This window comes from Polyodon spathula, chromosome 23 (genome assembly GCF_017654505.1).
Source record: "Polyodon spathula isolate WHYD16114869_AA chromosome 23, ASM1765450v1, whole genome shotgun sequence".
Taxonomy (NCBI): Eukaryota; Metazoa; Chordata; class Actinopteri; order Acipenseriformes; family Polyodontidae; genus Polyodon; species Polyodon spathula.
This window is the reverse complement of record NC_054556.1, coordinates 11774853-11801493: the sequence shown is the minus strand read 5'-3', so window position 1 is coordinate 11801493 and position 26641 is coordinate 11774853. Positions and strand designations below refer to the sequence as shown.

Below are 26641 nucleotides of genomic sequence, written 5' to 3'. Positions count from 1 at the left end.
GTAGGATTAAAATGAATAAATCTGGCTATTTTGTATTGGCATGATGCGTTCCTCCACAAAAACTCAATTGTAACTGGTTGAAAACAGCCCTGAACAAAGTTTTGCAAACAAAAGTTACCAGTTATTGAAAGTAATCTTGATCAGCTTTATTTGCAATTTTCCATACAATGAGGTGATTGTTGATTTATTTTTGTCTTCTACATTACATAAGATTGTAACATTTTTTTTTTTTCCTAGGACATGATTGAAAATCTGCATGTGAAACAAAGAAATATTGAAAAAGAAAGCACTTTATCTTCTGCGTGATTCAACTGTCAAAACCTTTTTAGGTGAAGAAGTATATCTGTTTCTCTTTCTCCTTGTTGGTGATTTCCTGGTTCTTATCTTCCTTCTGATGATGGGGTTGTGAACGGTGTACCAGCTTTTTACCCGTCAAAGTAAAAGGGAGAGATGAAAAACACAGGTCAGTGGGTTATAAATACAAATAGTGTCATGAAAACTGTGTCCACACCATATAAAATAGAATAGCATAACGAACTGCCAGGTCTTAACAAATTTGGATGTATGATTCCCAAGATACATCTTTCAATCCTTTTCCAAGGCAATGCTTTCTTTCTGTTAGTTACAGCCTTGTTTTCTTGTGTAACTAAGTATGTCTAGCTATCTATTAGCTAGCTTTCTGTATCTACTTAATTTCTTGGATTTTCAGTGCAATGTATATGGAATAAAAAATTAAGCCGAGTTTGAACTGAACCATCATGTAATGTAAGTTATATAATTTGCATCGAATTTAATTGTGCAATGCAAGTTTCTTTCAAGGCTCTATTATAACTGCAGAATAAATTAATGGCTATCCGTGGTCCGATTTGGCTGAAACAGCCCTGTAGTACTATCCAGGTCTTTCTGGTTAGATTTCATTGTGTTCTTCAATTCCTGTTATTGAATGTCTGTGAAAAATGGTCTTTTGCAAGGCACCAAGAATTAGTGGATTTTTGTTTTCCATGCTAGTTTCAGGCTGGAAGTTGAAAGCCAAGGCAGGCCTTAAGCTTTTTGGATTATCAGAAGGTTAATACCTCCTAAAGCACTAGGTCATACTTGAATACATTTGTTATCCGTGTACAGAGAGTATACAGTCAAGCTTACTGTTTTCTTGATGTCGGCCTGGGATCTCTGCAGTGCTTTACGCAGTCTCTCGATGCTGCTTCTGCAGTTTCATTTTTTCTTCCCTATTCCTGAGAAATCAATCAAAACATCATTGAGCTGCTTGCATTTGCACAACAGGTGGCAGTTTTTTTTTTGCTGTAGTTTATATTGTAAGACGTACTGGATTGTGTGTTTTAAAGTGTAGAGAAGCATTTATATATTTCAATGTAGTTTAATGATTAGTAATTGGTGGCTTACAATAAATTTTCTTACAGTGCCTAATATTGGCATTATTGTTCTGAAGACTTTTTTTTTTTTGCTGTGTAACTGTGTAGCTGTGTAACTTTCTTTCTGATGCCCTTATCACATCCTGTGCTGAAGATCAAGCCAACAATCTGACCAGAGTGATACTGACACAAGCAGTTTAACATTCTTAAAGCTAGTGTGGTACAGCAAAGAACAAAATGATCTCCAGTATAAGAGTACAAGTGATACAAATCCTAGTAAGACATTGATTTAAAGTGTTGTAACTGCATTTTCTCAAATCATTTGATAAGTTCTGAAGAACTGCTGATTGCAAGAGCGTAGCAATTCTGATTCTGGACTGGGCCCTAAAGCGATCTGCTCTCAATCGAAACGGGGCCTGACAGACCCGCCTGATGCGGCGCTCCTTCTCCTTGGCCCTCTCAGCCACCTGCTGTTTTTCCCGGTGGACCATCTCGATGTTCTCGAAGAGCTCCTCCAGGTGGTTCTCGATGGCAGTGAGCATCAACAGGGTGCTCAGGTTGGCATTGTTCTAGCCGATGCAGGCCCGGTACACCACCTCCACCTTTTTACTTAGAGTCCATCAACTCGTCCTGTAGGGCAAGTCAAACATCATTGCCGTCAACCAGTGCAGCTAAATCAGACTGTGCTGTTGCAGTAACATACACCCTTCTGCCAACGCATTGAAACAGGTCAGAAACTGAATTTTAAAACCTTGGTTAATACTGAGGAGGAGAAAAAGGAGGATGCTGATAATGAAATAGCTGTGTAAATCAATACCTGATCTTCTGTCTTGAACTGTCCAAACGAGAACACTCTGGCAGTGAGCTCCAGCTGTGCTGCCCTTTCCTTCTCCCTGTTTATGGTATACTGCAGCACATGCACCTGCTGTTTCAGAGCATCTGTCTCATGGTCCCTTTAGAAATGGAAAACAAAGGGCTTTAAAAACAGCTAAATACTCTGCTATAAATTATAATAACACATCCATGCAGATAATTCCAGCAACTGCAGAAGAGAAGAAATATAGTGGACTTAAATTTGTTTAACTACAACTTTATGAAATTATTTTGTTAGCTATGAACAGGAGCCTTATTGTACTTCTTTCCTGGGGTTTCTTAAAATAGTGTCATTATTTAAATCTCAAATGTGTAGCTTTGAAAGAAACACATGTTTTAAAACATGTCTGTTTGCAAGCCATGTTTTTAGACCCACCACTTCAAGGGCTTCTTTCCTTTTCAATAACCAATCAGCTGCTTCCTCTATTGACTGACATGCTTTCTGCCAGTAACATGCATTAACCAAGAAGACACAGCTTGAGTGAAATGACCAAGGAAATAAAGCAGGAACATGACTTCCTGGAAGGCAACGCAGGCAAACGGAGAACTGTCTCTTATCCAGTGTAGTGCTAGATGCCCTGTTTTAAAATGAAAATACATGTAGCTAACAGGAAAACTTAAGGAATTATTTTGCAAGCTACAATTACTTTAACTGGGTAAGTCATTAAGTGGCAATTTTAAAGTATGTATTTTAGCCTACATCCCTGGTGCCAACAGGACAAAGGAAATTACAAACACCCACATCTTTTGCTTTGTGATGGCCATGGTCTGCTTGAACTACTCCAGTGTCTCTTCTGTCTCCTGGGAGTTCTGGATCAGGGAGAGGTTTTGTTCCTCCAGCTTGATCAGGTATCCAGTAACTGCTGGGGATCCGTGAAGTACAAAGCTGGCTCCTGGGTGACGGGTAACATACAACTGTACCTTTACCTCTTGATTTTCAATAGTAAAGCAACAGGTCTGCTCTAAGGGGCAACAATTGCAGATGCAATGGTATAAGTAGAATACTGTTTTACTACAGTAGTAACATTGTCATATGTTTACTTGAAATATCAATATTACTGTAATACACTGGTACCACATGATACAGTATCAGCATCATGAGCACTGTTTATTGTAAACATCCAATAATAATAATTCCAGCTTGGTTAATTTGGAAACAAATTGTATGTATAAAAGCCTTGCAGATTGTTATATTGTAGCAGCACTGATATTACAGAACCGTATTGTAAACTGCTTTGCCAGTGCTTGATATCTCAGTTAAAGGATTTGCTTTGTGTCTGCAGTAAAGAACACTGTCTTTGTATGATAGTGGAGACATTACATCATGCTGTTCTGTAATGCAAAGGTATTGACAGACACTGAAAACTGACCTCTTCACAACCCGAGGAGCTCTCTTGCATATCTTCCATCTGAGACGGCTCTAAACTCCTGCTGGAAGGCCTGCCATCGGTTTCTGGAAGAGAACACAGGAGAATTGAGATCACCTGTCCAGGGTCTTCCAGTTGTCTTTAACATGTAAGTCCACACCCAATCTACATTTCCTTTTTCTGGCCTTCACTTAATGAAGACTATGTTTGTAATTTAGCACACATATTAGTATATACTGACTGGCCAGTTTTACTACTTGTCAAGTGGATTGCATTTGGCCTGCTCTGGTGTGGAGCATGTTCTCCTGGTGTACTATGGGTCTATTGCATTTTCAGTATCAGACATATAAATTGTGGGCACACCGGGTTCAGTTGCTACTTACTTGTTGGTGACACTTGTGATTTTTCAGCTTTCTTGACCTTCCTTTGCTTCTCCTCGTACTCTTCTCGATATTCTTTGGGCGAGAGCTTCATGAGGAAATCCTTATATGTCATGTACTCTTTCAGGATCTCCTCAAACTTGGAAATCTCACTAGAGCATGGAGGAGCAGAGATAAGACATGGCTTTCATACAGAGGACCAGAGACCCAAAAAACAAAATCTGTGTTTTTTTTTTTTTTTTTTTTTCATTTACCTTCAAAACAAGAATCCGGAAAACCAGAACTGCTCACGGGTTCTTTTAAAACCACAGTCTCTAATGCATATCAGCAGTAACCTGTAAACAGGCTGGCTTTGGAAGATAGATGTACAAGGATTGCAGATTGAAGACATTTTATTGCTGTTGCTTAGTTCTGGATATTATGTCAAAGGTTACCGTGCCAAGATCACTGAAACCATATGACCGAGCCGGTTTTCTTGTAAAAAGTAAGTAGTTACAAAACTCTAACTTGGTAACGGTAGTTTGGATCAGAAAACAATGATAATTGCAGTAAACGGGGACGTTTTAAAGCAGAAGCCTGGGCACATACACACACCTCACCACCCTCCCCAACTTTGTCTTTCCACCTCCATACCACACTTCTGGTTTGCGTATTGCGCCATTGTGGCGTCTTCCTCCAGATACTGCTCAGCCTTCTCCAGCTTGTGCTCTTCAGTGATCGCCATCTCATCCAGCTTGCACATCTCATCTCGCTTCACTGACAGGGAGTACTGCCAGGGAAGCAGGGGGCACACACAGCAACAACGTGTTTGTTTGTTTATAATAATAATACATGAAAAAAATCAGAACGTTACAAAGTCACCTGGCAAGGGGTGTGTCCCTGAGAAAATATTGAAAAGTGACCTATTTCATTTTTTTTGTTTTGATTTTTTTTTTTTCACATCAGTTTTAACCCAATTTGAATGTCTTACTGTTGCATCCACTTACCAATCAGCTGGATTGACAGGCATCCCTCATTTCCACCAGGGGAACTTAGCAATTGATGTTACCTACTCAACCCTGGAAGCAAAGGCCAACCCAGGGAAGTAGGAGTCTCTGAAACACAATGCAGTGCTCCCTGCTCCTCCAGCAAAGACTGGCAACTCAATGTGAGCGGAATGGAACACTTGCATAACTCACCCTGCACTACGAGCGACTCGTAAAAGCGAGTGCGTTTACTAGGTGACTAGCCACTTACTGTCTTTTTCAGTTTCAGTCCTGCACAAAATCCTAAAAAAAAGGATTTTTTTTTTACTACACTTGAACTAGACTCTTAGTTGTCTATTTTCCTATATTCTAGGGATCAACATTTGTGAAATACACTGGGGGTAGGAAACTCCTGCCCTGGAGTGTGGTTCTGTTTCAGGTTTAATAGGTACAAATAAATTATTTAGGATCTGTATTTTTTATTTCATTTTTTTTAATTATAGATAGATAGTGGTTCAGTATAATAATTAAGGACATGGTTTTAACAAAGACTCCTGTAAAATACTATGCATTTTAGTAGTTTACAAAAGTATCTAGAATTATTTTAGGGGTCCCCAGGTATTTAATAAAAGTTACTAAGACATGTAGCATATTGATGGTAAGCTATGGAAATCGTGGTTCCGATTCAGTCCCTTAAACCACTGCTGAAAAAAGTCAAGACCTGAGCATGAAGAGAATAAAAAAAACTGAAAAAAATACTCACCTGCAGTAAAAACATTTTTTCCAGGATATAAATTCACTGATGCTTTCTTTTTCTATATGGCAACCTGAAACAGAATAAATCAATAAAATGCTGCCTACATCATATAGCATCTCCCAGTTTGAAAACCACACTATACTAACCCTTAGTCACAGACAGTTTCCATGAAGCGTGTTCATCATCACTTCTGCCCTTCGCACCCTCCTCTTTCCCCTCCTTCATCAGCTCTCTTATCTTTGCCCACTTTGCATTCACATGGCCAGCATAGGTTTTTTTCTCGTGGATTTTTAGATTCCTCTCCTGCTCGTACTCCTAGAGGGGTAAAAGCTCCATGATTACAAACTTGTCATGAACAAAGGATTAGAAGCATTGTAGTGTTAATGTTTGTAGCTCATAAAATAAGGATTAGGAATATGAGGTTAGTTAAGCAACTGTGTATTATAAAATAGTTCAAGTTAGGCTTACAAGCTTCTTGTGCTCTCTTTCCTTATTCCTCAAGAGGAAGATATCCTGATCTGGAGGAAATTTGAAGGGGTTTCTGTTGGCTTCATTATCTACCTGCACTATAAAACACAGACAGCCTTGAATACCTACTCCCAGTACAAACAAGACACACAAATATCGCAGTATATGCATAGAAATCTTTGCAGACCCTTCAAATGTCCCATATGTTGCCAAATTCCAAGTGATACCAATGAAATCAATGACTGACAAACAATTGAAGGGATTGTGTTACCTGAAACAACAGATTTCATCTTGGCGCCAGACTTTGAGAGGTGGACTGGGGACAGTAGACTTGATTTCAGTGATGTGCTTCGAACCTCTATAGAAAATGATAAATCAGAAAGAACACACAAACTATATAACAGTGCATATATGTTAGGAAATATAGTAAGCTCCAGTGACCATATGGCTCAAGTGCATGCGAGTTAAAAAATATGCTCTGTTCTAATGTTATGCAAATACATTAGAACAGTTTGATTTACTATATAGTATATATGGCCTAGAGAAGTTGGCCATAAAGTGGGTAGAAGCCAGCAGGTATTTATCAGTAATTAAAACCATGTAAATGGCTGCATGTGGTTATTATATGGCATGTGGAATCACTATAGTTTAGATCTACAAACTAAAGGATCCTGCCCCTGAACTGAATGACAGATTTGGTTGAAGTCAGATTCAGAGCTGAAGCAACACATAAGTGACTTTCCTTGAAAAAGGAAAGATCAAAACACTTGTAATTTTAATAACTATAACTACAGGTTGAATCGAATGTACTTTGAGACAACAGTCTTTCGCTTATAGAAAGTCCTTGACTCTGACTTGATCCACTTTATGGTAGTTCCATAAAGGTGAAACAACTTCTATAATAAGTATTTCATTTTGGCAAAATTTCCATCTTGCAGACCCTGATCCTTAGTGGTTGGGACAGAGACCAAGCGTGTAACTTCCTCAGTGTTGTTTGTGAAAAATACATCAACCATTTTTGGGGGAAAAATGACTATTATGCTTCTCAGGATACTCACTCGAAACCTTCCCTGAGGTTATTGTTTTTGGAGTCACTGAGGACAGTGCCAGTGTTGAGGATGACATCACAAAGGGAAGAGAAACAGAGGATTATAGACTTTTGGCAGGGCAGGAGACCTGCTGTGTAAATAGTGTGTGGGAATGTAAGACTGACAGAGATGGGGTTAAATCGCCCTGCCAGCAACCACATGTGTGGCCATTCCCCAATGTGTGTGTTGGAGGAGATTGAGGGCAAGTGTTTGTATTGTTTTGCAATGTGGTAGTGAAGGTTAATATCCAGCTTACAAGTGTGTTGTTCTTTTGTTTAAACCTTTTATTTTGGCCCTCGTGCCTTGTTTTGTTTGTTCCTGTTTGATTTTGTGTTTACTAAACATGCGCATATGCGCTTGAACTGCAGCTTTCTGGCTCTGGGTCTATTTCCTGCCGGTAACATCTGGGGCTGTGACACTACCCTGTCACAAGACTGCTGAAGAATCAAGGCTGCAGCCACAGTGTCATATTGGAACAAGATGAGATTTTAGTTTTACAGTCTGGTTTCATGGTGCAGATGGAAATGTGACAGCGAGTGCGTTAACTGAGAGGCTCAGAGGGAGAACTTTTCTGCTCATTCAGATGAAATCTGCTCTGAGCAGCTCAGGGAGTGGAGCTGAGCATGCCGTTAAGTGGGTTCTTTCACTGAGCTGCTCTGAGCGGCTCACTTAATGTGTCCTTTGTGTCTGCAGCTTAAACGCTGTAATAATGTAAACAAACTGGTAAGCAAACTGAGCACTTGGAACTAGGAATCATATTTTACTGTACAATTGAACATAAGATTGTGGGTAAACTTCAGCATTAAAAATGTGCTACACTTTATTATATCTGTATCCCCACCAAATCTATAAATATAATCTTATAGATGCACAGTGGAGATGTAGGTCTGTCATTATAACCTAGCCCAAGGGGTTTCCAGCCCATCAATATAATAGCTCAACCAGTTATTCCAAACAGCAATGCCTGGGCATGGTGATTTCATTCCACTGGAAGGAAGGTGCACTGTCTATATCTGCATCCTTGGAGTCAGAATGCTGTGACTTTGTATTTTTCTTAGTGATATAGCTGAATGATGTGACGTCATACGTTTCATCTCACTTGATAAATCTAAAACTGACTTCGCTGTGCTGCAAACTGAGGTAATCGAATAGACAAAACCGAAATACACAACCTGAAGGTCACAATTGCGCATATTTTCAATTACTAATGCATAGAAAGGGAGCATATTATATATAATGCCAACATTGTAAATACAATGTATTAGCAATAAGGTTCTATTGTGTTCAGTGGACGCTATTAAAACTACGTTTTATCTTGTTCGTAACACACGCACGCACGCCTCCATCTTAGTAAAGTAAAACCAATATCGGCTAAAATGTATTTTTGGTTTTTATTATTTAACGTATAGTTAAGATGCACTTACCTTACTTTGCACATTATCAGTATGTACAAATTAAACCCCAATCCTTGGTAAAAGAAAAGCGGATAACAGCTTTGGCAAATGCTCTTTAGGACAGACATGAACTGAAATTTCACGAGCTTCCAAACTTGCTCCAGTGCCAATTTTTTTTTCAACACAATGGAACCCGGATAAAAAGTTCTCATTGTTTACGTTTCCTTGGATACGTGGGGCTTCGGCTGCCGCAGTAATATGACGTCACAATGACACTTTTCAATTGATAAATTTTTGCGGAGAAAGTGGTGAATATGATTTTACCATATTGGTGCTGCTTTAATGATCCAACAATACATACTCTTCAATTAACATTAAGAATAATTGAGTAATTGCAAACGTATGATTTCCACGATTGCAGTTTTCCTCAAATCAAACATTATAGTTACCGGTAATATAGAGCGTCATATATTTATTCAATTCTTAACAAGCTTTTCTTTTGAAAGTAGTATAAAGCAATATTACAATATAATCCTGATAAGAGGCTAGTTTTTGCATTTACTGGTATCGTTGGCTATTTGTTGTTTTCAGGAACGTACTGTTTGCTTGATGATTCATAACTTAATAGATCTAAATATTACTAACCGCACTGGTGTTGTAGCTCTGCATATCGAATACCACTGATCACAGCAACATGTCCATAATTGCATAAGGGTCTATTTTCTGTTAAATACCAGCGTAGAATTAGAACCAACTATTTACAACAATTTGTTTTAATTGTTTTTTTTTGTTTTTTTTTTTAAATATGTATAGCTCCTTTCATAGTGGAACACCATCACAAAGCGCTTTACGATATACGAGACTAGGGTGTGTGAACTGTGCATCAGCTACAGAGTCACTTACAACAACGTCTCAAGCGAAAGACGGAGCACAAGTAGGTTAAGTGACTTGCTCAGGGTCACACAATGAGTCAGTGAGATTTCAACCGAGGACCGCCTGGTACAAGGCCCGTTTCTTTAACCACTAGACCACACAGCCTCCCGTAAACCAGTGGTCCTGCTCAGGACTGTCACCCAAGAACAGCTGGCTTTGGTTTGTTTAAGCGCTCAGATAACTCTCTTTATGAAAGAGAATAAAATGCACTTTAAAAAGGGCTAGGCTTTCATATTTTAGCAAGGTAATAATACATAAAATAATGAACTCTTTGCTATTGGGTATATCGCATTTAAAGTTCAAAGGTATATTAATATAGGCATGAGGTTAGATTTAAAAAAATGTTTAATACTGGCATGAGGCCACACTTCGGTGTTGAATGTGATCTTTGAGTAAGCCTCACTCTTGCATTACCGATAATTGCCAGATGATGTCAGAGAAGAGCCGTATTTGTGTAAAACAGCTTTTATACAGCTGGTGCCACCTTTCAAGTCTGTTGCAACACGATGCACACTGAAACCTTTCTGTGACACCGTGGATTCCACATTATAGTGACATTTCATTTACTGTATTATATGTTTAACATAATTGTATGTACTTAAATTGTAATATATGTTTCATATAACTATGGCATACATGCAAACTGCAGTCCACAAGGCAAAGTATATGCACTGTATGAATATATTGCACCCCCCCTCCCATTTTCTTACAATTCTGCACTTCCAAAATCTCATATCCTCCCAAATGATTTAGCATACGCGTATAAAATGCATCACTCGTTTAGTATTTCAGAAAGTTATGCAAACAACCTTTTGGACTTGCTAAGAGTACAACATCACACACTGACATAATGTGCCCAACATGTGAGCTTTATCAACGTCAAATGGAAATAACATGCTGTTATACAGAAGACCAAGTATGTCTTTGATGCAGAAGTTATTCAATGCTTGCCACTTCTGTTAGCAATTATATGCAAATACACTAGATGAGGAGTTTCTTTCAGTAGTGGAACTATACAAAATACTGCAGCTGTCAGTCAATGGATGTATCTGTATAATTAACATGTTTTATATATATATATATATATATCTATATAATTATATATATATATATATATATATATATATTATATATATATATATATATATATATATATATATATACATACATATATATATATATATATATATATATATATATATATATATATATATATATATATATATATATATATATATATATATATATATATATATATATATTAGATAAAATAAAAATCTATTCTCTGGGAGGAACCTCCTTAAAATTTTTCGTTTTTTTCTATATAATAAAAAAGGTTTTCTCTGGAGCAATAAACTGTCACATTGAGTAAGCAAGCTGTTGTAATAAACTGTTGCATTGCTGTTCCTATGCCCTGGGATTGTTGACTCTGCTTGGCAACTATTTTTGCAAATGCAACTGTGACCTCCGCTGCTTATTTCAAAAGTGGGCTGGGAATAACACGTCGATGAAGGCATGAGCCAAAACTTTGATCTGCTTGTTTTACCACACCATTTAAGCTTGCGTTTAAGTTACAGTGGCATTAAAAAAAAAAAAAAAAAAAAAAAAAAAAAAAAACACAGGTTAAAAGTTTAGCGACAAAATGCATTTAAATAAAATGAGACATGCCACTTACAGTAGCCAAAGTCTAATTCACAGTGGATCTCTAGTTAATGTCAATGCAAAATTAGCATGTCAGGTTTACATGCACATACACAATCCTTTGTTTAAATTTCCACCTTAGCTTTCCATATTACAGAACATATTCAGGGTCAATTTCTCAAGAAAGTAGTGTTTGTAACCCAGTAGGGGGTGCTTTCTCTCCTCGGACCGAGCTCAACCAATGCCACAGCACAGGTGACATGTTGAAAATGTCAAGTGTGCCTTTGAGGCTGTCCGCTTTAAATGTCTGGTTTAACCTTCCCTAGTCAAACAGGCTCTTGAAAAGCACATTTACATTTCAAAAATGCAAAACTTGAGGAAATTGTATGTGGTAGGATTAGTGTTAGGGTGTGTCCCTAAGCACTTCCCTACATTCAGTAAAACTCCTTGTGCCTTGTTCTGGTTTATACTACCTGCTTTCAGTATTATCAAGTGTGTGGATTCATGTATTTCAATTGTCTCTGCAGCCATCATCTTCCCTATATAACTCACCAGTTACGTCCAACCTCAATTAGATAATTAGAGTGTTTTTCATTTCTTAAACAGTATATGCTCCAATTAGTCCCATTATAACAGCTATCTGATACATATTTTTCCACACATTTTATAACAAACTGTTGGCTTTAGGCTGTTTAGAACGCATGTCCTTTCATGCGCTAACTTCCTGTCCTAACAAAGTGGCCGCTCAATATACCATCATCTCTAAAAAACCCTTTCCATTGCTGTTAGAATATTCATTCTCCAGGGAGCTGTACAAAAGACTGCATTCACCTGCCCTTGGGTACTGTACCAACCACATTCTGTCGAGTTAGACCTCTCACTGGAATGTTAGCTGTTATTTTTATCTGTAGTTTTCCTTTTTAAAAATGCAGTCACTTTGAAAAGATGTTTTCAGAGCACTTCTTACAAACGAAAAGTACTGGAATTGAAAATACATTGTTTCTAGTGCATTTGTGTGCTTATTGTAATTCTTATGATCTACATAAAATAATTATTTTCATAGCATCCCTTCATTGCATTCAGCTGTTGATTTTTTTAATAGTGACATGGTTTCATTTCTAAGAGGTGGAATAGAAGTGGCATTTTGCAATGACATTTTGAATGAACATCTTATAACATCATGTTATTTTAAATTCATTATTTATCCACTTTTAAAAATACCAAAAGAAACTTAATAAATTAAAATGCAAACGTTTCCTCTTCAATGACAAAGACTTGTTAACATTTAGTATTAAGTTTATCACTATTGAGTATTTGGGTGTTCTGTGCATTGACTGTGATTTCAAAGAAAAACAAAAGCAATCAGGAAGGTGTTAAGAACTTGAAAACAAGCACCATAAACCCATACCATGTTGTTGGGAGACATACATTCTTTATAGGACAAGGTCCTTGAACCCTTGTGCTGCTGCACCAAGAACTTAAAAAAAAAAAAAAAAAAAAACTTTTCCAGACTTTCCCAGAGCAACTAGGTAAGATTGTAGCTGTTTTTAGAGACTCAGTAGTATTTTTAGAGCACAAGGTAATGTTCTACCCACCAAAAATATATATTACATAATAATATAAATTATGTCAGCTATTTGCTGTTGCTTCCCAAAATAGCTTTAACACTCCAAGTGGAGGCTTGCAAAAATAACATTTTATTATAGTGTAATAATATAGGCTGAATGCTTCCTGTTTTGTTAGCCTAATTTGCACAATGACTCCTCTTATTTATCAGTGCAGTTGAACCTGGGGGAGTTGCCAAGAAGGATGTAATTTTAAAAAATGCAAAAATGTAGTGAAAAACAGCCATAATACAAAGAATGTGTTTATGTATGTGTTTATTATTCTGTGCAAATATGACTTATGTTGTATACGATTGAACTTTACACAATCGTGTTCTAACTGGGTGGAGAAAGATCAGACCTTCTGCCCCTCAAATTTCACGATTTAACCCTTGCATGATATATCGCGTGATTGTAAACTCCTTCTCGGAGCGGAGGTTAATCTCCTCGTGCACCTTCTGGTGGTGTTCGTGCACTCTCCAGCTCTCCTTTAGAGGTACATTTTCAAAAGGCTTTCAATATATGTCAGCTGTCACTGTGGGTGGGGTGGGTGACGTGTGGGGAGATGGCGCTTTCATTCATTTGTATTTTAGCAAAAGCTTCCACACAGAAATCCACACTGAAGAGAGTGCCCAGAGAGTGTACGATTGAGTTTGGAAAGGCACCTGTTGTACGTTGAAATCAGTTGGACGTCAGACTCATTCATTTCCATCAGCAGCAGAGATCAAAGTCATTGTGAACTGGTGGAAGAGACTGTAGGTTGCAGCTTGATTGTCATTTGTATGTGCTGTGAATAAAATTAGATTTTCAGAAAGTTGTTTGTTTTCCCAAATGAGCAGAGTTCAGTAGAGTATCCATATAAGAATATGTCCATTTAAATGTACAGCTTTTCTGAGTCGTGAGTCTGAACTGTGCAGAGGTTTAAGAAGGGCAAACCTTTATGGTGTTGGATTGATTGTCATAAAATTTAAGATTTGTGAACGTCAGCCAGAGACTTCGTGAGACAAATATTTGAGGTACAGATATTAGGACATCATAGAAACATTCTGTATATGACCGTAGGTGGGTCTGTGCAGGTGGGATTCAAGTAGCTACTGTATCAGTACTCCAGGATTCCAGATTACATTAGTTGTCATTGCAGGAACAACACTGCAGGCATAAAATTAACTCTGAGGGTGACTGCTATAAAACAAAAATATCTGTCACAAATTCAATGTTAAAGAAATCTGGCAAAGGTATATTTAAAATATATATTTCGGAAGTATTAACATTTCAGAGTCCTATAAAACAACAACTATTAGTCTGTGTGCTGAAAATTATTCTGTACATATCTTTAAAACAATGAATTAACACAATAAGCCTAAGGTTACCATACGTCAGCTGCATCTATAAGCCAACTCTGCAGTATTCAATTCTCACTGCGACATCTGCTAAACCTGAATGATGTGTTGAATACTCCTTTGGTAAGTTATGAGGTCCTGGATTGCAAAGTGGCATTCAACAGTTTCACAGAACCCTTTATTGGTGGACTGTGGTGGATAGTTATGTGTGATAGTATATAGCAGTATAGTACACATGTTGGATTTTCTTCTTGACATGAACGTATTGAAGACATGCAACCTTGAAGAGGCGAAAAGACAGGCTTCAGTAATGAGCTAATGGGAAGGGGGTGCCCTATATGGTGGACTGAGGTTAGAGATGGGACAGCCAGCAGTGTGTGTGTTGGGGGGACGGGACGGGACGACAATCTATTTTTTACCCTGTAGAAAAAAAAAAAAAGGTATGCAAAGAAAATTTGGTTACCGTGGCAGTGTATCATCTTAGCAAAACTGTTAGCAGATCACAGCAATGAAAACCTAATTTATGTGGCACAGATATAACACCCTAGCACTGCTATGGTATTATTGTGCTGCGAGGGATTGGCAGTGCGTAATTGTTCATATAATTGCGCTATGCATTGAATTGTACTAATGTGTTGCCTCCTTGACCCCAGTGCTCCTAATTCGAGAACCTTTGCACTGCACTGCCAATTGCATTAGCTCATGGAATGTTCTTGTACATACCTTTGGTGTTTTTATTAATGTATAATTGTTTTAAAATTTAAATGGAATGGTGAAACTTTTAATTAGGGACTTCTTAATTTGAAAACAAATACTGTACATTAATGCAGTTTATTAAATGCGAGTTTGTGTTTCACGTGACGGATTTCCAGTGCAAAATAATTCGTTTCAGTTTTGCCTGTGTTGCTGTTATGCATATCACTTTTGATTTAGCGAAAACTTTATATATTCCTTACATAGTTATGTTAATGTACTTCTCGTGCTTGCCCCCTGGTGCATCTGATGTACAATCACATGCTTCCACAACACGTCACATGATAAAATAAGAACGCGTAAAACACTTCTTTGCGTTCTTTGTTTATTCAGTTTGCCATCTGCATTCACTCCACGCTGGACCTTAAAGTGTTAAAGTGAGGTGTTCAATATTGCTCCAAGAAATTCTATAGTAGTAGTATTTTTAAAATTGCTCAGCGTCTCCAGTAGTTATGTAAAGTTGTTTCATTTAAGTTTACTCATGGAGTTCAGATTCTTGAGACCCGTTGGTATGAGACCAGCAGAGAAAAGCGCTTGCAGATGCTTCCATTGACGATAAATGGGAAGCCCGGCCCCCTTTCAACAGCCAACCAATCAGGGCACGGAACAGGGACGAGCCTTCCCCAAACCTACCCCTTAATTTTACTCTTATAATCTACATCAATTGTCATGTGACAGTAATACTACTACTATACAGGCAAGGAGCACAGTGTGTTCAATGCCATTGCTACAGTCTATGTCAAGGGCAAGTTCACAGCACTAAACATTTTCAAGGGGAAAACAAACAACTACTTTGTACTTGGGCTAAAGGGATTTGTTAATTCTGCAGGTAAGGGCGAAAGTAACATATATATTTTTGTTTGTTTTGTGTTTTTGATTAAAGAGATCTCGCGAATAATATTTTTCCACAGGCTAAGGCTGCATGCTGCGTGGTGGATGAAAACATGTTTACGTTGCTGTACTGTAATTACAGTAGTGCTGAATTTGCACCATTCACGTTTTATGGATTGTTTAAAAACTCAAATTAATTGCAAACTGTCCCTGAAAGGCGGATTAATGATATAGACATTTTATTTTGTAGAATTATATATACACAATATGTTTTGTTCATATTTGCAACTTATGTTTACGAAAAAATAAAAATAATAATAATAAAAAAAAATTCTTCGTGTTAGTATCCGAATAAAAAATAATAATAATAAATAAATAGCAAAAACGCGTTAGCTATACTTTTTTTCAGTTTGTACCAGGTTGTTCCAGGAGTAATTATAGTTGTTTAAAAAAAAAAATGTATTGCAATGTGCGTTTTTACAAAGTATCCCAGAGAAAAATGACATTATTTTCCGAAGATGTGAAACGTACATGCTGGGGGTCAAGTATATGCTGCAGAAAAAACAAACAAACAAACAAACAAACAAACAAACAAAAAAACATGTTTACAATGTTAGGTAACGCTTTTTTTTATTATTATATTTTTTATTTTTTGCTTTTATACAATCTTTTATTACGTACGAAAAAAGCATTCGAAAGTTTATATTTAAATAAAAATTTTTTGTTTTTTTATATATATATATATATATATATATTCAGCCGACCCTATTATATATATATATATGTAGATCTCAGATATATATATAACTGAACTTTAATGTAATTTTACACAAAAAAATGTTTCATCTATTTTTTTATCGGGCTTTCCTTCTTAAATTTGCTTTATATGGTATAAATTGTCTATGCATACCACATGCATTGTGTTATGCTAATAATGTTGACAGTGCCTGCTGGGGTTACTATCGGTCAATACTGCGCTGGGGCCCAATAGAAGGGGGCTCGAAGCAGTGAAACCCGACACAATCGGACCAATTCATTAGCTTGCAGCCACAAGCTGGGCATGCGTGCTCCGTAAAACTGTTTTCAACTTTTGTAGAAACTTTGGTTCTGACAACGCGTTGCGTTCAATGACGAATCGTTTTGCATGTGCTCGGTAATATAATAGGACATTACTAGTTACAGCGCATGCTGCCACATGTGGGTTGGCGAGACTAAATTACAAGTTAGCATTAAAAAATTATATTATTATTATTATTATTATTATTATTATTATTATTATTATTATTATTATTATAAAACATATTAAACTGCATGTTCTGCCTGTCCATAAAGTTTTAGCACAGTGAGAAATTTTTCTGCAGGTACAAGATTGACTGTAGGGTGGCTGTGTTTAGTTTGATGTATTTCCACCTCGACCTTGTACCTTACTCTGAACCTGTCGTGGAAATATGTTTGTCCTGTAAGCAGCAGCAGCAGTAGTGCCAATGACCCGTAATGGTAGATTTGAACACACTCGCTAAATAATATCTGTCTTGAACACACTCAACAACGTCAACGACTCCACACACCTTGTCAGAAGTTATTGAAGCATAAATTGTAAGACTGCATACTAAAAAGATACGATATTCGGTTTGAATTCATATTTTATTTAAACCCAATGTTATAGATTGGCTAGAATATGTACATTTGGTAGTCAAACTTTAGTTTTTTAAGATTTTTACTGTCAGGCAACGTGTACCTTTTCACAATCAAACATTTAGCAGCTACTGGAAGGAATGTGGATTCAAGCGTTCTGAGGCCAGGCGCACCGAAGTTTTCTCCCGTGTCACATGCTTCATGCGCACAGACACGTGCAGATTGAGTAATTGTACGATTAAATAACCGGAACAAGACTATCGCTTGCTTTTGTTTTCAGATATTTACAAGCATGTGCTATTAAATTGAGGTGTTAATGGCATAACACTGTTTTCAATGCCATTCCCCTGTTTTCAATGCCATTCCCCCCCCCCCCCCCCCCCCCCCCCCCCCCCCCCCCCACCCCCCCCCCCCCCCCCCCCCCCCCCTAAAATATCCGTCATGAGTATTGTCATTAGTTTTTATTTATTATTTTTTATTATACAACTAACTGAACCGAACTTGTCAATTAGTTGTAAAGATGCACTGCTTGTGCACTTACTGGTTTAATTTGCGCTTTACTGAGGTGTATTTGACATTTTCACAAAAGCACAAAAAACCTAACTTATTATACAGAATCCTATTGTTAGGATTACTCATGATAAATTACACAATTTTACATATGGACTGCTTGAAAAGTGTCATTGGAAAACTACTTTAATACATGCATAAACATGTGTTCTATAGAACAGACCAATGATGGCACCACAATAGGTCTGGGGCAAATATTGAACATTGGTTCTCATAATTGGATCTGCAAAATTGGTACCATTCTACTTATGGCTCATACCATTGTAGCTGGCCAAGTTACCATTGCCCCTTAGGAAAATCCATTGAGCTACCATTGTGCAACTGCTGTGTCAATGAATGTCAGTTAGTGAGCTGCCAAAATGTAATACTGATGGATTGTAATTGCTCCTGTTTTGCTTCTTGTGTAGGTGGGCTTATTCAAACTTGGACAGCACCTGCTTCTTCATATATTGTGCCTGGCTTGTGTTTGTCAGTCCAAAACAGCAAGACTCCAGGGTTATCAAGTGGGAATGGTGGATCACTTTCTGCTTGCAGAGGAGACTTTTCCCCCCACTGGTTCTCCAGTGGCCTACCTGTGTGACATGGTGACTGATGCTGGCACCTATCAGATGCTGCCCTCCCCCTTCTCTGAGGATGAGTTGAGCGACTCTTCAAGCTTTGGGTCATGCTCCAGCCCTGATTCTCAGGTACTCAGCTCCAGCTGTGGGAGTAACTCAAGTGCTGAAAGTCAAGACAGCATCTTAGACTACCTTCTATCCCAGGCCACCTTGGGGAATGTCCAAGGGTCTTTGTGGGACAGGAAGGAATCCCATCCATTGGTGAAGGAAGAGAGCTTTGATTTTCCAGTTTTCTCTGTGGACATGAACGAATCTGGACCATTTCAGCCCACCCTGGAAGAGATTGAAGAGTTCCTGGAAGAAAACATGGAGATGGCACTCAAGGAAGAGGCTACCGACCAGGTCATCTGTACAAAAAGTGGCAACCAAACATCATCTGCAGGGCAGCTGAGAGACCAAACTGTACCGTGCGTGAGTGTCTGTGAAACCAAAAGCGACCAGTCAGACGACACCACGAAAGAAGATGTCTCAAAACAGACTGTTGACAGCGGGGTCCCAGTCATTCTTCAGATTCAGCCCATCCAAATTAAGCAAGAAAAAAGCCCAACTGTGCCATCACAGCCTCCGCAGCCAGACATTAAAATCGCCCAGCTGCTGGTCAACATTCAGGGACAGACCTTCGCTCTTGTGCCCCAGCTGGTGCAGTCCGCTAACCTCAACTTGTCACCCAAGTTTGTCCGTATCGCCCCGGTTCCCATTGCAGCAAAGCCTGTGGGAGCAGGAGATGGTTGTCAGGGCCAGGTTGGGATCCTCATGGGCCAGAGGTTTCAGAAGAACCCAGCAGCGGAACTTATTAAAATGCACAAATGTACTTTCCTAGGGTGTACCAAGATGTACACCAAGAGCAGCCATCTGAAGGCGCACCTGCGAAGGCATACAGGAGAGAAGCCCTTTGCATGCACCTGGCCAGGCTGTGGATGGAGGTCAGTAAGTTCAACACAGTGTTCACAAACCAGGTGTTATTCTTTAGCAGCCCATGTTTCCACAGACAACCCCATGGTAATAATTAAGACTACCATTGCATGGCGGTTTTAAGCCATTCCAGGCTTAACTATGAAAATAATTAGTCACACCTGAGCTTAATTAGACATATCCAATGGACCACATGACTAGAATAACTAATTACTACAGTATTATTGCAATGACCACATGATAACAGCTCATTAGTTTTATTCAATGGGATTAGCCAAGCGCATAGCAATGGCTTTAGCTGCTCTCAGTCAGAAGGTATGGCATTCTTCAACTCTTAAGAAGTTTACTGTAGCATGGTAAATCACAGTCAAACAGTGTAAAGTCAAACAGTCAGACAAACTCCAAAATGAATCTAACTTCACTCAATTACAATTACAGTTTTGGTAATGGTAGTGATTTACTATGTTAATGCATTTCATGTAATAGACATTCTCTCGTGAAGTTCTGGCTGCCTCAGATAATAAGTAGTATATCACGTGTAGGGGTGTCTCTTGTTATAATGGGAAAACCTGATGTTATAGCCAGGAACTACTATTCAACATGAACAAATGAACAGTTTTACCAAAACCAAAAAAAAAAACAGTGCAAATTGCATTTTGGTGTAAAGACCCTGAAATTTTTATTACTGTTGTATTTAATTTAAAGCCGATTATTCATTTATATTTTATAGTGTCTGTTATTTATTTATTTATTTTTTACTGCTTCTCTGTTGCTTTGCAGTTGTTTAATTTCCAATACATTTTATTTACTTTGGCCTGCCTGTGTCGTTAAAACAGGTCAGGTAAAAAAAAAAAAAATAATATATATATATATATAGATATAGATATATATATATATATATATATATCTATATATATATATATTACAAGAAAGGTACCATGTGTCACAATGCCTATAGAAAGTATAGTAATACAGTAATACATTTAATTTTTTTTTTTTTAATGCACCCTTTACCTTTTAGTAGTGTTTGCAGTCATTCAGAATGGTTCTTTTTGCAATAGCTTAGACACACTTTTTAAGGCTCCAGTTCTACTTGCCTGTCAAAGTTAATATAGTTAAGTACACCGTTATTGCACTAGATGGTTCTGGCCCTTGCTAAAATAAAGACACGGGTAGATCTAGCCAATATTCCACATGTCTATGGCAGCTCCTTAAGTCACAGTCAAAGCACCTTATCACAGAGACAATATTTGAGTAATAGCAATAAGAATCACTCAGAACGATTGAAAAAAAAAAAAAAAAAAATTAAACTTGAGCATGTCACCTGAAGCTCTCTGTGTTTTACACCTGCAGAGCAGCATGGTGGAGAGGGCTGCTGTGCCTGTTGCACTGTAAGTGAAAGCTTTCAAAGTCGGGAACTGAACAGTGATGAGGAAACAGTGAAAAGAAAGGTCCTGAAAGGTTGCAAAATCATAAACACAATACCGATACAGTCGGATTGTTTATGCAGTGTGTGAGAAAGACAGAACTACTAACTGGAAGGAGTACATCGCAATTATTGGGACTTAAAACGTGATGTAAGATCAATAGTTTCATTATTGTTCAATCTGAGTAGAGCCGGTGTATAAGCAGCAGAGAAATCGGTTCACTGAGCCACTGGACAGAGGGGGTTGAACTTGCCAAAAGTCAACTGAAAAACAAAAAAATGTAAAAAATATATACGGGGGGGGGGGGGGGGGGGGGGCGGGGGGGGGCTGAGAAAGCTCTCAAAAAGAAACAGAGTCATCAGCCTCCCAACCCAGTACAGGCTGTTCTTCTTTAATCATTCTGCGATTCATAAATAAACTTTAATCTTCCTGCATGATTAATGTAATTCAGTTCTGGCCTGAACTTTTTGTAACCCAACATGCTGAACAGTTAATTGGGTAATCTTGCTGGTTTAGCTTCAACAATTTCAGGTCTTATTACTGTCTTTTGCCTACACAGTAATGGCAGTGAGGTTAATGTGTACTGGCAAATCTTTTAGTGTCCTTCCAGTTGTAATGTGAAATGACAGGAAACTGAATAGTACTGCTATTGAGGGATAGTTTGTGTTCACTTTGTGAATCATGTCTGTTAATTAATATGGTTGTCCATTTCTTGTTGTTATTTGCTTGAATTTTACTTGACTATGATTAGAAGTTATAAAAACATTAGAGAACACCCCTTGACTTGTACAATTTTCTTGGTACACGCTTTGAAACCACATTTATTATTATATTTAAAGCATTCAGGCAATTAAGTGAAATCTAACACCCCTAGTATTGGTTGTAGCGCTCAAGATACAACCAGGAAGTGCTGGAGCTGAGGGCCATCTTAAAAAAAACTCCAGCTCTTGGGTGAAGCACAAAACAAATAAGGAAATTAAGAATCGGGGTGCATAATGGACAGTGTTTGTTGAAATTGTTTTCGTTTTCTACACATTGACGACACAAAGTGTAGCTTATCACCAGATCATCCCAAATTCATTGTCTCATTACAAGGGTGATCTGTTGACACATCAGGTTTGCAGGTTGATAAATGATTGGGTTAAGGTCGCCTGTGGTTTAGAGTGGTGTTTCCAAACCCTGTTCCTGGCGGCACACAGTGTCTGCTGGTTTTCGCAGCACTCAATTGCTTAATTGAACCGTCTCAGCAAATGAAGAGCTGGAAAATAACAGGAAAATGCCCAGTTAATCACCTTATTAGTACAATGAAGGGTTCAATTTAGAAGCTGAGCTCTGCGTTGGAACAAAAACCAGCAGACACTGTGTGCTGCCAGAAACAGGGTTGGGAAACACTGCTTTAGAGAGCGAGTAACTTCAATTTAATTGTCTTTACAATGCTTAACTGCTTTATCACATGTTCACTTTGTTTTGTTACCATTTGATATGCTTTTTCTTCTGCTGAGCTTGTGTAGGGGGTGCTTTGACTAGGAGTTCAGGAGATGTACGCTATATCATCTAAAGCGTCTTTATATTAGTAACCAGCATCTAGTGCAAAGCAGTGTGTTGCCAGCAAAACAAAAGGAAACTTGATCCAAAGTGGCAGATAATTCCTAAAGACATTTTGGCTGCTATAGCTTAAATTACATCAATTTGTGTGGCAATCCATTTGAACTTCAGAGCAAAGTCAAAAGTCGAAATACCTTACCGCAGTATATATGTAATAAGATTCACTTGATTGCACACATCACAAAAAGATAAGGCCACGGTACAAATGCTGGCAGTGCTAATGCTGCTTAGAGTTCTTCAGGATAATACACAGTTATTATAATGATATCCTAAACTTGTTTGTAAGGGTAGTAATTACTTTCTCATCAGATATTGTGAATCTGTAACCAAGCCAATTCTAACATCTAGTCACAGAATCTGTAAGTTTAGAACAACAGAGCTTGACAGCATGTCACAGCCTCAGATATACTTGGAGTGGAAAGAAAAGGAACAATTTCGCTTTCGCACTGAGTTTGTGCTGAGAAGGAAATAGTCTTGGAAATGGACCTAACAAAGACGACGTTCTGAATAGTAACCATGACCCAAGCAGAGGCATGCCAGCATTGCAGCTTCATCTAAAGAGAGACACGGCCAGGGTTTCTAATAGAGAAACTATACCTCACGTTGAGAGAAAAAAGAACAACAACATTCTTCTAGTTGAATTTTCTTTAGATTTAATCAAAGAGGCTATTTACTGTATGCATAAAGTTAGTCAGTGTTTTGTGGATCGAATTTCTCGACATGGCATACATGGAGCTTGCAATGAACTTGCAAATCTAACTTGCAGTTTTGACTAGTCAGACTAGTTTTGCATCTTCAGGTTCAGAAACGTTTACAGAGAAGTACAATACAGATTATAATAGATGAAAGACATTTGTAAAGGTTTTGCTTGTCAGTTTAGATCAATCCATTATTTACAACAGAATATTTACAACTAGACCTCTTGGCATAGGGAAGACAATACCATGACAAAGCGTGGCACTGAGAGGGTTAATCACAGACTGATTTAGCATTAGCTTGAAGGGAGTATCACACATTTTGTAGTTATCATACCTTTAATTTAGATTTTAAAGTATGCATCACAAAAGCTCAGCGCACTGAAACACACATATTGAAGACCCTAGTGGAAAAAGAATAGTTGTTCAGTGTTGCATTACTTGGCGAACTAATTTAGGCATAGCAACATGACACACACTTTCCTAAGTCCTTTCAGTATATTATATACCAGTAGTTTTTTCCACTAATTCCTGCTTTAAGATTAAAGTGTGTTGTACCTATGTGCAAGGCTATGGGTTGACCAGCTGAGTAAACAACCATATTGCACATGTACATTTCTCTGTTTTTTTTTCTTTGTTGTTGTTGTTTAAGACATTTATTTCAGCAGTTTTGTTCTGCTGAAAATAAACATATCACATCAATAAACAAAATGTAATGATGGACTGTTTTGTTAAAAGGCAAACATTTTGCTTGGGAGGTCACTCATCCTAGTACTAACTAAGTCAGTCTTGCTTAGCTTCTGTACCTAACAGGATTAGAATCCAAGGTGCTGGCAATGATATTGAAGGCTTTATCGTTTTAAATCCTCAGCTTCCAAGCATTTGGGAGGAGTACGTACAGAAATCACTTGCATTGAAAGGGCTTTTATCCCGTACTAGAGATGCCAGTCCCTGTTGACTGGGATATAGTGGAAGCAGTCGTACGTCACTGTGTCTTTATGATGCATTTTATGGTTCTACATGTTTCAGGAAACCCACTTGTACTAATGTGAACAAACTGGCTATGGACATTCTTTAGTTCAAGTTGTTGATGTTATCAGAATTTGGGGGATTTATGGATGCTTTTTGTCTGCCTCTATGCCACTCTTATATTTTTAAAGACAGTATCAGAATCCCTGGGTATATGGAGGCTGTCTGTCCACCAATCTGTCTGTGCCACTCATTACTTTGTTACAGAGCTACCCTATTTTCCCCAACAATGAAATTGAAATTCAGGACTAAACACTATTGACATTTTAACCCAGACCTTTATCATAAAAGCGTCTCATTCATGACTTCATTGTTCTTCCTGTTAAAATAGTGAGATGTTTGCTTTATGAATTCAATATTAATTCGGTCTTGCATCAAATTACATTTGAATTATAGAGACATTTGTACAAACATGAGTTTTTAATCGGTCTGTCTGTGCTTTCTTCCAGGTTTTCCAGATCGGACGAGCTCTCCAGACACCGACGCTCACACTCTGGAGTCAAGCCTTATCAGTGCCCAGTCTGCGAGAAAAAATTTGCCCGCAGCGACCACCTGTCCAAACACATCAAAGTCCATCGCTTTCCACGAAGTAACCGGACAGTACGCACAACAAACTGACCCAGCATACCTGTGTGTCTGTGTTTCTGTCTTTTACAATGGACAGGATCCAAGGAGAAAGAGAGAGAGGAACAGAAAGCACTTCTTTGTGGTACTGTGATCATTTATTGTCCAACAAGCAAAAAATACTTGATGCTATGTTTGCGTGAGTGTTTCTGAACACGTTTCAGAGTACGCTGTTGTTGTCCTTCCCTCCCAAGTAAAAGAAAATAGTGTTTTATTTTTTGAAAAAGTGTGTTTTAAATGATAAAGCTGGCTTCCTGGAAATTAATGAAGAACAGATTATTTTGTTGTTTAAAAAAAAAAAAAGAACTATGTCTACTTTAAGCTATTTGTGATACTAGAGTCAAAGCAGTGGCCTTCAAGCAATTTGAAATCAAACCTGCCAGTTTATCCTATAGGAGGTTATCAGCATTCTTTCCTTACCGGCTTTTCATTGAACCACTGCTCCCCTGTCGCCTTGGCAATGACCCCTTCTGGGGTGGTAGCACCAATGCTTGGGCTTTCACCCTAGGTCCTCATTGTCCTGTCCCTTGAGTCTTCCATATCTGTACTGATTCTGGAAGTCTGGAATCCAGAAGGATGGTACACTAGTCATCTCTGTTACGCATCAAGAAGTATTGTAAGCAGCTGACATGTCTGTCCACAGTTAGCATACTACAATAGTCATTGCAGAATGTAGTCAATTGTATGGCAATTGTAAAAAAAAAAAAAAAAAAACAAAAAAAAAAAACAGTGGCTTATGTTTAACAGTTTCATGAATATGCAATACCACAGTAAAGGGAACTGTAGTTCTTCACATGAACAAATCTGCCTCAGATCATAAAATGTTGTTATCAGAAGACCTACAAGCCTTTGTACAGCTTTTATAACATGAGGTTTTAGCTTTGAAGTTGTGATTTTGTAGATGCCAATACTAACTGGAAAGCAAGGTGCTAAAGTTGTCATCACAGCCACCCTCAATACTGTATAGTAACATGTGATAGAAAGTAAAGACTGAAAGGCTAGGTTATTAAAACTGAGGCATGACTGTAGAATGTTGTGCCAGTGTTGTGTATAGTCTCCTATACAGCCCTGAAATAAAACACTGCAATTCTGTATCTTATGTATGTGCTATGAAGAACATATATGTTAATATATATGTGTAGCATACTGTATATATGTGTGTACTTGTGATGTATGGATACAGTGTGCCATATTGCATTGCATTCATTCCATTCAATTTTGAAATTAATATTTAAACAGAAGCTTGTAATAGCAGGTATTTTTTCACATCCTATGAATGTATGTAAATAAATAATAAATACAAACTGTACATAGTTGCATCTATATGAAAGGAATCTTCTAATAACATATCTTAAATCTTTGTGATTATATACATTTTTAGTGTAAACTGTAAACAAGTGTACATAACATAACAATTATATATATTCCTTTGGTCAACATAAAAATACATTTACAAATAAAACTGAAAAGAGAACTCTTGTAATTATTTTACGTAGACATTACGTTTTAAGCAATGGTAACTAAGTGGCAGTGATTGCACAAGAGAAGTGTGAGCTTTTAGAATAATGGTACCTCAGTTGCATCATTCTCATATTTGATATACCAACCACAGCCCTACAAACCAATAGATCTCTGGTACTCAATTGCTGGACTATGGGCCAACCACATAGCCTTGGAGATAGCCCCATAATATACACATGGCTTGCATGAAAATGCATGCTAACTTGAATGGGGTTTGTCAAACAAGGAAATTGTTTTGTTTA

General features: G+C 37.8%; 1 protein-coding gene and 1 pseudogene across 1 annotated transcript; one reads left to right on the top strand and one right to left on the bottom strand.

The window, feature by feature from the left end:
* Positions 1–662: 662 nt before the first annotated feature.
* Positions 663–8820, bottom strand: LOC121298406 (annotated as a pseudogene).
* Positions 8821–15619: 6799 nt separating this feature from the next.
* On the top strand, positions 15620–26182 carry LOC121298179 (Krueppel-like factor 15). Its single transcript, XM_041225107.1, has 3 exons — positions 15620–15762; positions 18377–19509; positions 24704–26182. Exons 2-3 carry the CDS (start codon positions 18479–18481, stop codon positions 24870–24872), a joined length of 1200 nt encoding a protein of 399 aa, XP_041081041.1. The 5' UTR covers positions 15620–15762; positions 18377–18478; the 3' UTR covers positions 24873–26182.
* Positions 26183–26641: the final 459 nt, after the last annotated feature.